At 37.4% G+C, this 13,763-nt stretch overlaps 1 protein-coding gene across 6 annotated transcripts in view; it reads right to left on the reverse strand.

Annotated features, from left to right (window-relative positions):
• Positions 1-295: 295 nt before the first annotated feature.
• Ube3d (ubiquitin protein ligase E3D) overlaps positions 296-13,763 on the reverse strand; it is a 134,967-nt gene continuing 121,499 nt past the window's right edge. For 4 of the 6 annotated variants that reach the window (XM_063233159.1, XM_013158110.3, XM_063233156.1 and 1 more), the window contains one exon: positions 296-871. In XM_063233159.1, coding sequence (XP_063089229.1) covers positions 859-871 — 13 coding nt within the window. In that variant the 3' untranslated portion in view covers positions 296-858. Of the gene's footprint in view, positions 872-5,716; positions 5,901-13,763 lie in introns of all 6 variants that reach the window. The other 2 variants (XM_063233157.1, XM_013158108.3) reach the window with 1 other exon arrangement.

A 13,763-nucleotide genomic window follows, 5' to 3' on the forward strand; every position in this document is an offset into this window, starting at 1 on the left:
AGAGATAAGGACGAAATCTCAAGCAGAAAACATGGATCCACTTTGGTCTAGACCTAGTTTGGGGCCCTGTTGTGTAAGTCTAGGCAAGCCTCCAACCTTGTTTGTAAAACTGGGAGGCAGCCTTGCTCTTTAGGATTTGCATTTATTTCTATCATTCTCGTTCAGTATTTTCCTAACTATTTGCTGTGGTATCAAAGGATAAGATGGTGCACACCCAGACACTAGTGAGGTATACGTATTAATTTGCAATAGTATGTGGTAAAAGAAATAAAGAACAAAAGGACACATGTAGGCCTGCAGTCAGGAGACCTTTAATTGGATAATCATTCATTCAACAAATATCTGCCAAGCAGCTCCTCTGAATAAGGTATAAAAAGTTCTCTTTCTATGTATATTTTTTGGTGTTGTCTTAAACAAACCTAAGAAGCTCTTTAAAAGTTTATTTCCTCAGATTTACAGCAGTTAATACTCAGTTCCACCAATAAAGTCCCTTGCTGCATCCCACCTGGGACAGATGGGTCTCCATTAGCTCATATAGTTCCAGGTGGTGCTGACACAGCACAGATTTGAATATTCCTCTCTGTGGGGAGCAGAGATGAAACTTCTATACTTAGCCTGCTGACAACCTGCTACTACAACTTTCTTCACAGCTCTGGGTTTTCAGAGATCCAAAGCATGTATAAAGAATATATGCAAACAAGTAAATTCAAAACTTCAATGAAGAGCTCTCAGCCTGTATCTCTGGTTCTTATCTTTGCGATCGATGCCCACAGAGCTGAGGGCTGGCCTTCAGTGTGCTGTGTCAGGGACAGCTGTTTGCCAGAGAAGCAGCATGCCTAAGCTTCAACAGTTACATCTTCAAAAAGGCCACCTGGAAAAGAAAGAAAAGCTCACAGTGCTTTGATATGACACAGTGATACTACATGCACATTAAATTAGAACTAGGAAAGTCTGCTCAATAAGAATGTATATTCCAAAGGAAAAGGGACTTAGTGGGGCCAAGATTGCATTTTATAAGCAAGAGCCAATTAGTCTTTTTTAAATGAAGCAGAGTAATCAAAATGATTCACATACGGTTTAAAGAAAAAAATAAAGATTTAATTGACACTAAAGTTATATTGCCATGAAATAATTCAGTTTTTTCTCCCATTGGTTCCAACTACTGTTTTGGACCTTCCATAAGCAGAATTCTGAGTCTCAGAGACTCCTAGGCAATTCTAAGACCTCATCACTGCTGGTAATTATACCAGCTTCTCCTCAGGTCATGCTGATAGTTTTAATCACATACAATTATATTTATTGTGTTTATCAGTAACAATTCATCTTAAAACCTAGTTTGAAAGAAACTTTAATTTATATTGCTTATTTACAAAAAATATTTTCAGACTATTAATGAAGCTGAGATCAAATGCGTCTAATTTCCAAATAGTTTTAACCTCAGAGAAATAAATACTGATAAAGTCAATCAAAAGTTTAGAAAGTTGTAGTTCAGAGGTGACAATAATTTGGGAATTGTGATAATACCAAGAAGAGAAACAAACGTAGAAACACTGATTGGGAAGTGTGAGAGGCTGGGGAAGATAATGCTTGACCAGGAAAGGTGCGCTGGGGTACGAAATAGAAGTAAAAACATTCCCCTCCTGAGAAATGCGGGACATCTGTCAACAGCATCAGGAAAGTCAGTTCCTAAGTCCCCAAATGCAATCAGGGAGGCATATATTTAATGATCCCTGTTAAGGGGAAAGTAAAAAGGCAGAGTCATGCAGGGCAGGCGGCATCTGCTTTATGTTGAGTAACTCAGAAGGATGCTACTCTTCATACAGTGCTGGTACGGAAGAAACCTGCTGAGTTTCCGTATCAACTTCCTGCTGAGTTTCTACATCAAGTTTTGCAGTGAGAGCCTCAAAATTGAAGGAACAAATGCAGGAGAAAGGTTAAGATTCCTAAACAAAATGTAAACATGGATAATTGATATAAACTTCAAGGGTTTATTGTGGATATCAAATGAGATGGTGGCTGTGAAGATCTGTATGTTATTTTCCCTCATCTCTTAGTTAATAACAGATGTTAGGATCCCATGAATATACAACATGGGAAGGGACTGTTTCAGGAGACCAATCAGTGAACCACTAAGGAATGATTACAGAATTTATGGAAAGGGAGTCCACAGGTTCTTGAGCCTGACTTTGGGCCTGCTGTGGGATAGCACTGCTGGCAGATGATGTTCTGCCTCCATAAAGCAGTTCACAGGGACAGGAAGCTTACCAACTTACAAGAAGACAATGTCACTGCACATCCAAACACTAGAAAAGGATGGATGAATCAACAATTCTGCAAGTTACTATACTGTGGAGTATTAGAACAGGAATGACAGTACAGAAAGTTAGAACTGTAGCTCTAACGTCATACAGACCAGCTTCTCTCATCTGGGGGACAACTCTGCCCACCAATGATCTGTCTGGCAATGTATGGAGACAGGTGTTGACACCTGTGATGGGATACCTACTAGCATCTAGTACACAGAGGCAGAGATGTTACTTCACATCTTAAAATGCACAAAACGACTCCCATAATAAATGTCAAAAGTGCCAATTTTGAGAAACAGTGAAATTACAGAGCGTTCTGGAACCAGATTTTCCATTTAGTTGCAGTATGGCTTTTCAGAGCCTAGTTAGCGTCTTCCCATCTTTCTCTATCTGTAGATGGGAATTATAACAGGACACACATGAAACTTGTAGGACATTGCATAGTTTAAGTTTCTGACTCTTCCTCAGCATAGTCCTAGGACAGTGGTGGCAAATGTATGTCACGCATGCCGTAGCCAGCTGTTTGCTATTGAAAGCTCTAAAAGTTTCAGCACTGTCCTAAGACTTAGGAAAGGCATCATGAGAAACTTTGGTTTATAGATCAAGAAGCAGAAGCTCAGAAATAAAGTAACTTTCTCAGGTAACAGAGCCTGTTAAGGGGCACTGGTGAATTTAGGGAGAAATTTGGATTTCAAATCCATTTTTCCCCCACTGGAACTCTGCAGATGAATAAAACAAAACTGAAGACATACAGAGTTTGAATCTTCAGTATTGCCTCCAGTAACAAAAGACTGTGACTGTGAGTTCAAGATGGAGATCTGAGCTGATTGAGCGATACAAAATGGAGCCCCTCCACTGAAAAAGGAAAACTTTCCATTTGACCTGACATGTCCTTTTATTATCTCTAGTTTTCATAGTTTTGCCTAACAAATACCTTGTATATGTTTCAGGATTTAATAACAAAAAACTGCACTCATTAGTTTCTTTTAAGACTCTGAGTTCGCACATTTTAAATGCTGATTTTGTGTTCCTTGGCTTTTATCTATCACAAGAAATATTGCTTCCCCTCACTGCCATTTATTTTAAGGGGGTATTAATTTTATTTTGTTTCACTACACTGAGGAAAATCTCTATTTCATCTTTCTAGTTTTATTCCCCAAAGTAAAGCTTTTAAAGCTTTTAGACTATGCGGGTACAGCTGCAGCTTCAGGCTCTACTGGTTGTTACATTTCTGGAATATACAGTAATAAAACATAAGTAATTACTGAAAACATGGAAGGTGGGACTTAGTCCTATGGTAAGATTTGACTCTCTGAGTACTATGCAGCCGAATATGAGCATCTGGAATGGAAAGGAGGAGAGGTAAGACGCCTAAAAATAATGCTTTTGCTATGAGTCATCGTGTAAACACAGTCTTCTCAAATAACAATAAACAAAACCAGACTGATACAGTTGCTGACCAAATGTTGAGTTTACAATGCTTTAATACATATGTATAACATATTAAACACTTTTCATTACTTTTTTATCTTAGTTAACAAAATCATACTGTAACCTTATTCCTCAACAGAGATTTAGAACTTTAGTGAATAAAAAGATATGCTGCCAAGGCAGGTATACAAGGTAAAATCAGTATTTATTTTAAACTACATAAATGCTTTGGGTTATGGTAAACAAATCAGACAACATTATAAAATACTATACTGGAAAAATGCCAGTGTCATAATTGCAGGTTTTAGAAATGACTGTACAATAAATAACCACAACTATATGCCAACACTCTTTAACGGGCATTGTTGACTTTAAATCACAATTTTATTTTTCATTTTTAAATGTTTATGTCTGTCTGGGTTCAGCTCATATTTGGTTACATTCTGAAATACACTGCCTTTACAGCACAGAAAAGGAGTTCGTATTCTATATTTCACATGGTAAAATATATTTTGCATTATAAAAGCCCAGCTTCTAGGAGCTAAATTTCAATTACAAAATAAAATCTATGATAAAAATTTACAATAAAATGTGACATAAACCCAAAAATAATTTTTAAAACGAACCATCATAGCATTTACCCAGTGCATTTTGATAGCATAGAATAACATAGGGATGAAGCAGTTTTACCAACTCACTAACTCCTGTTGAATAGGCCTGTGTTGATGAAACCTGGACCCACTTCTTTTCTTTGGGTAAACACTCTAAGCTAGTCCTCTTGTAGAGATACCAGAGATACCAGTCAGCAGTGGTTAAGTACCTCTTAGGTGCTGCTGATTGGCCCAGTCACTGACCACACTGAGAGAAAGGCTTTCGTCATGGGCCTTCCATGGGAGTGGACAGTCAAGTAATGATTGTAATAATGTGGTATAAGGTGGACACTTAACGCCTGATGGGAGAAAAAAAAACTTCTTGAGTTATGAAAGGAAGAGAGGCCTTTGAGGCAGTGTCCTGAAGGAGACAAATATTACTGTGTTGGCAAAAAAAAAAGGCAATCAAACTGGCATGGCACAGAGTTTGGCACATACTTGCTGCTTGCTAAAAGTGTTCCTGGCAAATAGGAAGGACTGAACAAACTCTCCAAGGTATGAAAAATAGTCCAATGAGGAAGATCCTATCCCTCTAAACTGGTAAAAATTATATGAGCACTCAACTAGGGACAGAAATGTTAGTCCGAGGGAACATCACTGCAGCATTCTAATTCAAGTGTCTATACAAATCTGTAAGAAGATTTTAAAGACTGGGAAAAAAGAAGACGGATGTCTATAAAGACAAAAAATTGTACACAGACATTACCACCAGCATGATTTTAGTGAAAAACTAAAATCGGCTTAGGCGGGGCAAAAACTGTTATATCCACACCAAGAGCACTATCAGCAATAAAAAAGTAACCAACTTTTACAAATAGAGGGCAAAGTACTGATTGCCAGAACTTAAGAGATTCTTCTGGAAGAGAGACAGGGCACATTTATCAAAGATAGGAGCTTTGCATTGAAGGCATTGTTCAGTATCTTGACTGTGGTGGTGAAAACACGAAAGTACACAGGTGATGAAATTACATAGAACACACACACACACACACACACACACACACACACACACACACACCCCAATGAGCATAAGTAAAATTATGAGAATCTGAGTACAATTAAAAGTTCTGTCTATGTGAGTAGCCCGGCTGTGACCCACTCTAGTTCTATAAAACGTTACCACTGTGGGTAAGGGAGCAAAGTGCACAGAGATCATGCTGTACTTACTATGGTAAGTGAATCTACACAATTATCTCAATAAAAATTTCAACTAAAATAATGCTACATTATTTGGCACCTGATCTTATCTAGCTCAGGGATCCCTAACCCTGTATAGGAACCAGGTTGCACAGCAACAAGTGATCAGCAAGCAACTGAGTAAAGTTTCACCTGTGTTTGTAGTTGCTCCCCACTGTTTGAATTACTGCCTGAGCTCCATCTCCTGTCAGATTAGAGTGGCGTGAGATTCTCAAGGGAGTGTGAATCCTACTGTGAACTGCCCATGCAGCCAAGCATCCTTATGAGAATCCAATGCCTAATGGTCTGAGGCGGTGATGCGAGTACTGGGAAGCAGCTGCAAATACAGATAAACATTAGTAAAGAGGTCTGACTGCACACAGACTATAATAAATCAACTGCACGCAGACTCGTCTCAAAACTCTATCAGTGAGTGGCAGGTGACAAGATGAATCTGGTATGAAGGCATACTGGCAAGTGAGTCAATATATTTCAGCTAGCTGTACGATTGCATCTGGTGGTATGGTTTAAGTCAGAATCTGACAGTCTACACCTGTGGCCCATTCATTATTTTATCTGCTATTTTTTTCCAAATCTCTTTCTTGATTTGTCCTAGTCACTATTTTGGTAAATCCACAAGGTAACTCTAGTCAAAATTCGTAAAAAGCAAGCAAATGTCACTGGATAACTACTTTAAAAAGAGGCAAAGAGTCAATGATGAGACAGCAGAAGCTTCTAAGACTACCAGCAAAAAGAAAACTGTATTGAAAGAAAACACAAAGAATCCTATGTAAATCATGGGTCCACTGCAACAGATGATTCACATTCTCCAAGCTCACTTAGTATAATTGCATGAAAGCAAGCCCAAGGGTCCCACTGATTCTGCATTATGATCACCTATATTTCACTGCAAGTCAAATATAAAAAGACAATAAATGTAATATGCTTGAATCATCCCCAAATCAACTATCAATATCTGCTCCATGGAGAAACTATCTTCTACAAAACCAGTGTCTGGTGCCCAAAACATTGGGAACCACTGGTCTAGTGAATTTCAACTCAGTTGCCTATCGGGGTAGCCTAAAAGACATTATTCAATGCATTGTTGATGTTGTGGTAAATATATCAATGAGATCCATTTCTCTAGTGCAATGACCTGAGTAATCTAGCACATTAGTTTTGGAATACTTCCTGAAACAGGTGGCTGTGTGAGAATGCTGCTATATTTAACACAGATTGGGCTGACAGGCAGGCATTAAATGTTTACTTTACATGTAAACATTACATGTTTACTTTACTCAACTCTTGAATCAGGCATGAAGTACTTAACTCTAAATACTTCACTAAGCACATGTTTTTGCTTTCTTGTCCTAGTATAAAACAGAAAAAAAAAAATATTTTATTGTTTTCAAAAGCCAAAGAAAAGTCCAGAGTACTTTTTCAGGACAAGCACTCAATATTTTTATCAGACTGAATATATTTAAAGTACAACTCTAACTTTAATCTTAAAAGTAATACTATTTTACAAAAGGTCTAAGGAAATGAGAAAGAAAATAAGAAAATGAAGCATATGCTATAAAATACCCTAATATAATTATCATTTTAACTATTTTTCCATACAGTTTTAAAACACATTGTTCATATAGATTACCACATGCATATTTTTTGGTGATAAATATTTTTACACGTTGCTTAGTATTTTTGTCTTTATTTAATCCACTATAAAATTAAATTGTTTGTTTATTATTAAAACTATAACTAACACTGAAATAATTATTATCAAATGTTTATAGATTTGTTTTCCCATGGTTTGTAATATTCTTTTAGGACAGAGTTTCAGAAATGGGATTGCAAGTTTGAAAGGTATGAGGTAATTTATAATTTGATGTATTTTTTCCAAATGGGCCATCTCAACTGAAAATGCCAGCATTAGGTTTTCCTGGGTTTTAGTCAGTGCTTATGCAATTATAAAAATAATGTCTCTATATATTTTTTTGTCTTTTTCCTATATTTTTGTGTGAATTTAATTACTATATAAGTTTAAACTCTCTCCAAAAATGTTTAATAATTGTTTGTTTTTGTTAATAGTGAGTTCATGTTCTTCTCTTCTATCTGTCTATCAACAGGGCACATTTTATAGTATTTCATATAATGCTTTAGAAATTGTTAATTGGTTTTATCTGCAGTGAAGAAGTATGTGCCAGATGTGATCTCATCTTACTAAATCCTTACAAAATCCACTTGGACTACATATCTAATTTAGTTGTCCCCCACTTATCAGGAGGAATTGAGTTTCCAAAAAGTTAAGTAACTTTTACCTATGGTTGTAGGCTAGCAACAAGGCTGGTTTGTAGTCAGATCTTTGCTTCTCAGACTTTTATTCATTTTGTCATAAACACTCCTTTCTACCTAATTATGGTGAGAGATAGTTGCTATAGTAACTTTATTTGAAGAAGGAATCTATAATATTCTCATTTTAAGCCAGATTTAATAGCTGGCGTGATGCAGGCACCCTATCTTGTTGAGAAAAAAGTAAGATTTCTTCTTTTGGATTAACTGGAAAGAAAGAAGAGTTAGAATGTGAAATTAAAACTCAATTGGTAAAGAGAAATAATTCTTTGATTAGAAGGGAAAGCCCTAGAGAGACGAAGAGTATCAACAATATAGATGAGACACTGACCTAAAATATCAGAAAGGAATTTTTGCATGTAAGTCTAGAAAGTAGCATACATTGTTCTGGCATAGTTTAGTCAGTTCAGTAAGAAAGGCTACGACTCGGAATAATCAAGTAACAGTTAATGGAGAGGAATGCTCATTTTCTTTAGCCATTTACTAGTCAGATATTCCTTTGAAAATATAATAGGTAAGACATGCAAATCTTTAAAGAGGAAAACAATGCTGATATACACATTTTAAAGTAAACACCATTTATTTCTTAAGTCTACCGTTTTGACTTGCTAGAAATAAATTGGCATCATAAAAGCCCAATTAATTTGTTTATTTAAAAGAGGGGTAAAGAACAACTTGAAGATTTCTAGGCATAAGAAAAATCTGAGGAAAATCTCATGGTAGAAGGGAGCACAATGAAGAGGATGCTCAGGATATTTGACTGTGAGCTTTGGCTTTTATTTTGTACTCATGGAAAGTCAAAAGCGGCTCTTTTACACAGAACTACAACAAGGGCATGTAGTACTTGTCTACTGTCTAAGCTCCATAAGAAGCCAGAAGTATGGTTTACCTAGGAAGTGCAGAAAGATGAATTTTAATTGATAAGAAAAGACTGGAGAATTGGAGACAAGGATATTAAACAGAAAGAAGTGAAAATGGATCAGTGTAAAAAGGTAGCACTTTGTACCCAGCTCAAGGCTGTGAGTGAGCAAAAAGGGACAGTTCTGATTACTGAGAAAGCAACTCCCTCCCAAACATCGTGCTACATGGCCACTCCCAGGCTCAGGTCCATCCAGTTCTGCCATCCACTGACCCCAGGGATTGGTAGTGGAAGATATAAATGGCTTGCAGACCCTGGCATACATGACGCCTTCAGTAAGTGAAAGAGTTTATAATTATTATAAATATTATTATACCTAAATGTTTATTTTAAATATTGCTACACCTCAGAGTCCTTTAAAAATCATCTAACAGTCATAAACTGCTGGCTTCTATCTTACTGTGAGATCTGCATCTGCCATCTTTCCATTAAAAAAAAAGCAAGTTCAGTAAGTTGTCCTCTTGATCGACTAAGGAAATTGCACAGCTCAATGCAAGTGGGATGTGGTGCTGCAGAGCTGAAAGGCGTGGCCTGGCTTGGGAGGAAGAACACATGTATCTTCTAGAGACAGCGGCCTTCTCGCCTCAGCTACTTCATCTGTACATGAGGGTTGCCTCTCTTCTCTGGTTAAGAATTCCATCAGACACTGCAGTTTCTGAGATTGGCCCCAAAACTAACATTCTACCTTAACGCTTGTGTTTGGGAAATAGAACTACAAAGCCGAAAGCTTTCCTCCACCTAACTCAATGAAATCTGAAATTCAAGACTGAGAGCTACAAGGCTGACATTAAATGTAGAAGGATCCAGGCTAGCAAAATGCCAACTTCAGGTTTAGGGAAGTTCTGAGTGGAAACACAGGAGTATTAGGTTTTTGTTTGATGAGAATAAAGCCTATAAGCACTTTTGTGACATGTTCTCCTCTATGTTCCACTTATTTTGGATTAAAACATTCCTTTGAAAACATTTTAAATATTTTTTCACGTTTTCTTCATGGTCTATCTTTTGAAGGCACAAGAAATGAACGGAAACAGAATGAGTCCGCAAGAGTTCCTCGGTAGGGATCTTTCGACCGCCAAGTTAGACTCAGAGTTGGAGAAGCATCGCGATCTTGTGCCTATTCTCAAGGATCCCAGGTTTGTAACACTAGTGGAATGCTAACAAACAAATATAGGAGGAAAATGCTGGGGGCAGATCAGTGGGATACCAATGTTTTCACCCTGACAAACCGGCAAAACAAAGCTCCTGGCTCAGGGCTGGTCACCCCAACCATCTTTTTTTCCCTGTTTTTAATTTATGATGAATTTCAAATATTACCATATTTTATAGTGGAGAAAAGAGCATAACAAAACTCATGAGCATTTATTACCCAGAAATAGTAATTACCAACTCTTAACCCATTCTTGCTTCATCCAAACCCCCACTACAGAATTATAATTTAAGTAAATTTCAGTTCTATTATTTTTTAAATAATTCAGATATGAAAAGTAAGTACTATAAAAATAAAACCACAACAGTATGGTCATATTTAAAATATTAAAAATTTATTAATAAAATCATATATCTAGGCAGTGATTAAAGTTTCTAGGCCAACACATATTTACTTTTAATAGCTAGTGTTTGTTCAAATCAAAATATAAATATGATTCAAATACTATTAATTCATATATCTTTTATGTTTCTTTTAAGTCATAGATTCTTCTTTCTTCTTGTAATCTGTGTTTTAAAGAAATCAGATTGTTTTGCTTTTTGGCATTTTCCACAGACTCAAAAGGGCTGACTGTTTTGTTTGTGACTTTAGTATCATTAGGAGCTCCAGAACTTAAATATATTTGATATGCTTTAATCCACTGCACCCATTCTCACTTATCTTCAAGTCATCACATTAGTCATTGAGAACCTTTACAACTCAAAGTCTGTCAGCACAACCCAATCATTTATAAAAGTTGGATGGCTGGAATTTTTATAGGACAGGGCTCAGTCTGATCTTACCCATTTCTTACCCCACACATGGAATTGCCCTGTTATCAAGCAGCCACATTCCTTCTAGCGGAGAATGGTATTCAGTAACTAATAGCAACCACAGGTTGCTTTACTGCTTACAAAGCACTTCAGTCATAAAATCTCATGTCTACAAATACACAAAACTCACCAACATGTCCCACTTCAAAGTAGTGAGAAATCACTTTGCTTCCCCCGTCAAGTGTCACTGGCAGTCTCCTGTTCATAACCCTTGTACAAAATACCTAAAGATGAATCTCCATCTGATTAGCTAAGCAGAACAGAATAAAACATACTACGTTAAAAAATAAAATTATTTTGCTAGGTAGAAACTAAAAACAAAGGAAGCTGATGAGTATTTTCCATTCACTGGAATGAAAAGAAAACAGCTAAGTTCTGTTATTACAAAAATGGAAATGGAAAAAAACTGCCTTTCTTGATAGCAAACTTAATTTTTTAAAACTAAGTAAAACCATTTCTGTACAGGTAAAAGTAAATGGAAGCAAAGGGAGAAATAATTGTTTCCAGAAAAAGTCTCTCCAGGAAACTCCCTGGGGCAGGAGCAACAAAGGTGACTCACTGCCCTGTGTGGGGACAGGTTCTGGTTGTTAATTTGCTTGTCAGCACTGAGAAGGACAGACTACCGCATGGAGGCCCCAGGTACTGGGGGACTAACCCAAAGAAAATTAAAGTAGTTCTGCACATTTGTCTAGCTAATTCGGAAGAGCACTTCGAACTTAACCAAAGATAAATACTCTCTGAATTTCACAATATATTGGATACACAGAAGAAAACAAAACAAAACAAAAAGTAGAAGGGAATGTTCCACAATAGTGGTTTAGAGCACATTTATTCAGGTGGAAAGTTTTCTTGCTCTCTGAGTTTCTTGTGAATCTCAAACCTATTACGGAGCTGGTACTCACTGAAATTTACATACAAGACTGAGACAAGAGACAATACATAAGTGACTAAAAAGGTCCTGAAAGGTGTCAGTATCATTGACTTGGTTGTTACAGAAACATAATCGAACATCATTATGAGATATCCAGAATAGCAGAAATCAAAAAGATGGACATCACCAATGCTGCCGTGCATGACTGCTGTTCTCATACATACTGGGGAGTGCAAAATGGCTTAGGCCGCTCTGCAAGACTGTTTGGCAGTTTATTAAGAGTTTATTAAGAATTAAACATACACGTACTCTACAGTTTCCTTTCTAGACATTTACCTAACAGAAAACACATTCATTAAAAAACTTTACCAGAATGTTTATAACAACCTTATTCAAAATAGCCCCAAGAGAAAGCAATCCAACTACCCATTCAGAAGAAACAGGGTTAACAAATGACGGTATATTCCTGTAATAGAATAGTACTGTGCAACAAAAGAGATGGAGCTACCAATAAACAACATGGATAAAATGCAGAAACATGTTAGCTTGGAGTGCAGACTCAAACCCCTACAGACTATGACTACATTTACATAAAACCCCAATGTACCACAATGGATATAAGGTGACAGAAAACAGAGACCGTAGTTATGGGAGGAAGGAGGACTGATGACCAAGCCTAGGAGGGGCAGGCATGGTGGGACAGGTCTGCAACACTGAGAAGACTGAAGCAAGGATTCCAAGCTTGAGGACTGCCCGGGTACCAAGTGAGCCCCACTTGGCCTGCACTGCACAGGGAGACTTTGCCTCCAGCAACAACGAAGCCAAGAGCAACAGCTAGCAGAACTTGTCTGGAATTGGATACAGTTTACACCCGTTTCTTGGGTGCTGGCGATATGGGTGTCTATTGGTGGCACTCAGCCAGGGGTGATTGAGCCCCAGGAGACATCTGGCAATCTAGAGACATTTTTGATTGTTATGACAAGGGGAATGCTGCTGGTATCTAACAGGTAGAGGTCAGAGAAGAACAGGACAGCTTTTTATAAAGAAAAAAAGAACGATCCATTTTAAAGTGTCAACAGGGTCAAGACCGAGAAAACCAACCCACCTATCAAAACTCATCAAACTGAACAATTAAGATCTGTACATTATATTATTACTTTTAAATAAAAGAAAGAAGAAAAATAACTTAACATCACCTCTGCTAATTCTAAAGGGTGGCTGAAGAAGAAAACTGAGGGGAAAATTAGAAACTTTTTATATTTCTATCCTGTTCAACAAATATATTACATTTCCAATGGTTCTAATATTTTTATTAAAATAAAAATATTGGGGAAATGATGGATGGTGCAGGGGTTGGTGCAGCAACTCTCCTTTCAAACAGTCTCCTCTTTATGTCCCTTTTTCATTTATGTAATTCACTTCTGGGCTACTTTACTTCATACTAACTGAAGGATTTCAATTTTGGCCTTGGGGAAGTATTTAAAAGAAGTGTGCAAAGATCATCTTGCTGTGATGGCGCAGTGGTGCAGAATGCAGGTGAATCAGCCCAGGTTTCCCAGTGAGCCTCTGCCTTGGCTCCCCCAGTCCTGAGTGTCACACTCTTCCCCTGCTGTGGGACTGTGCTCAGCTAATACAGAGGGAGTCGCGGGGTGAAGGGGAGGCAGCCAGCCTGTGCTGGGTGAAAACTTCCAAAGGGGATCCCCCTGGTCCCACACGTCACAGTAACAAGTCAGCAACTGATCTCTCCCTATGCTTCTCTCTGGATCTAAGAAATCAGAAAATACAATGTCACGAACTAGTTTATAAGACAGGTACTATTACTTTTGATGTTTGCAGAAAACAAGTAGCTTATGACTAAGGATGCTAAAGCTGAATTTCATAAACACTTTTTTTTCATGGGGGAAATTTGAATTGTATATAACATTAGACTTTCTGCTAGTGATTTTCAGGTCTTCCCTAATACTTACAGTGGTACCTAGAATACATTTTGTGCTGAGCCTGGAGGCAGCCCTGAGTCAGCTTTCCCCATTAAATGTACACCT

Source organism: Cavia porcellus, unplaced genomic scaffold, assembly GCF_034190915.1.
Source record: "Cavia porcellus strain 051 isolate PalLab524CR breed Dunkin Hartley unplaced genomic scaffold, mCavPor4.1 scaffold_22, whole genome shotgun sequence".
Classification (NCBI taxonomy): Eukaryota; Metazoa; Chordata; class Mammalia; order Rodentia; family Caviidae; genus Cavia; species Cavia porcellus.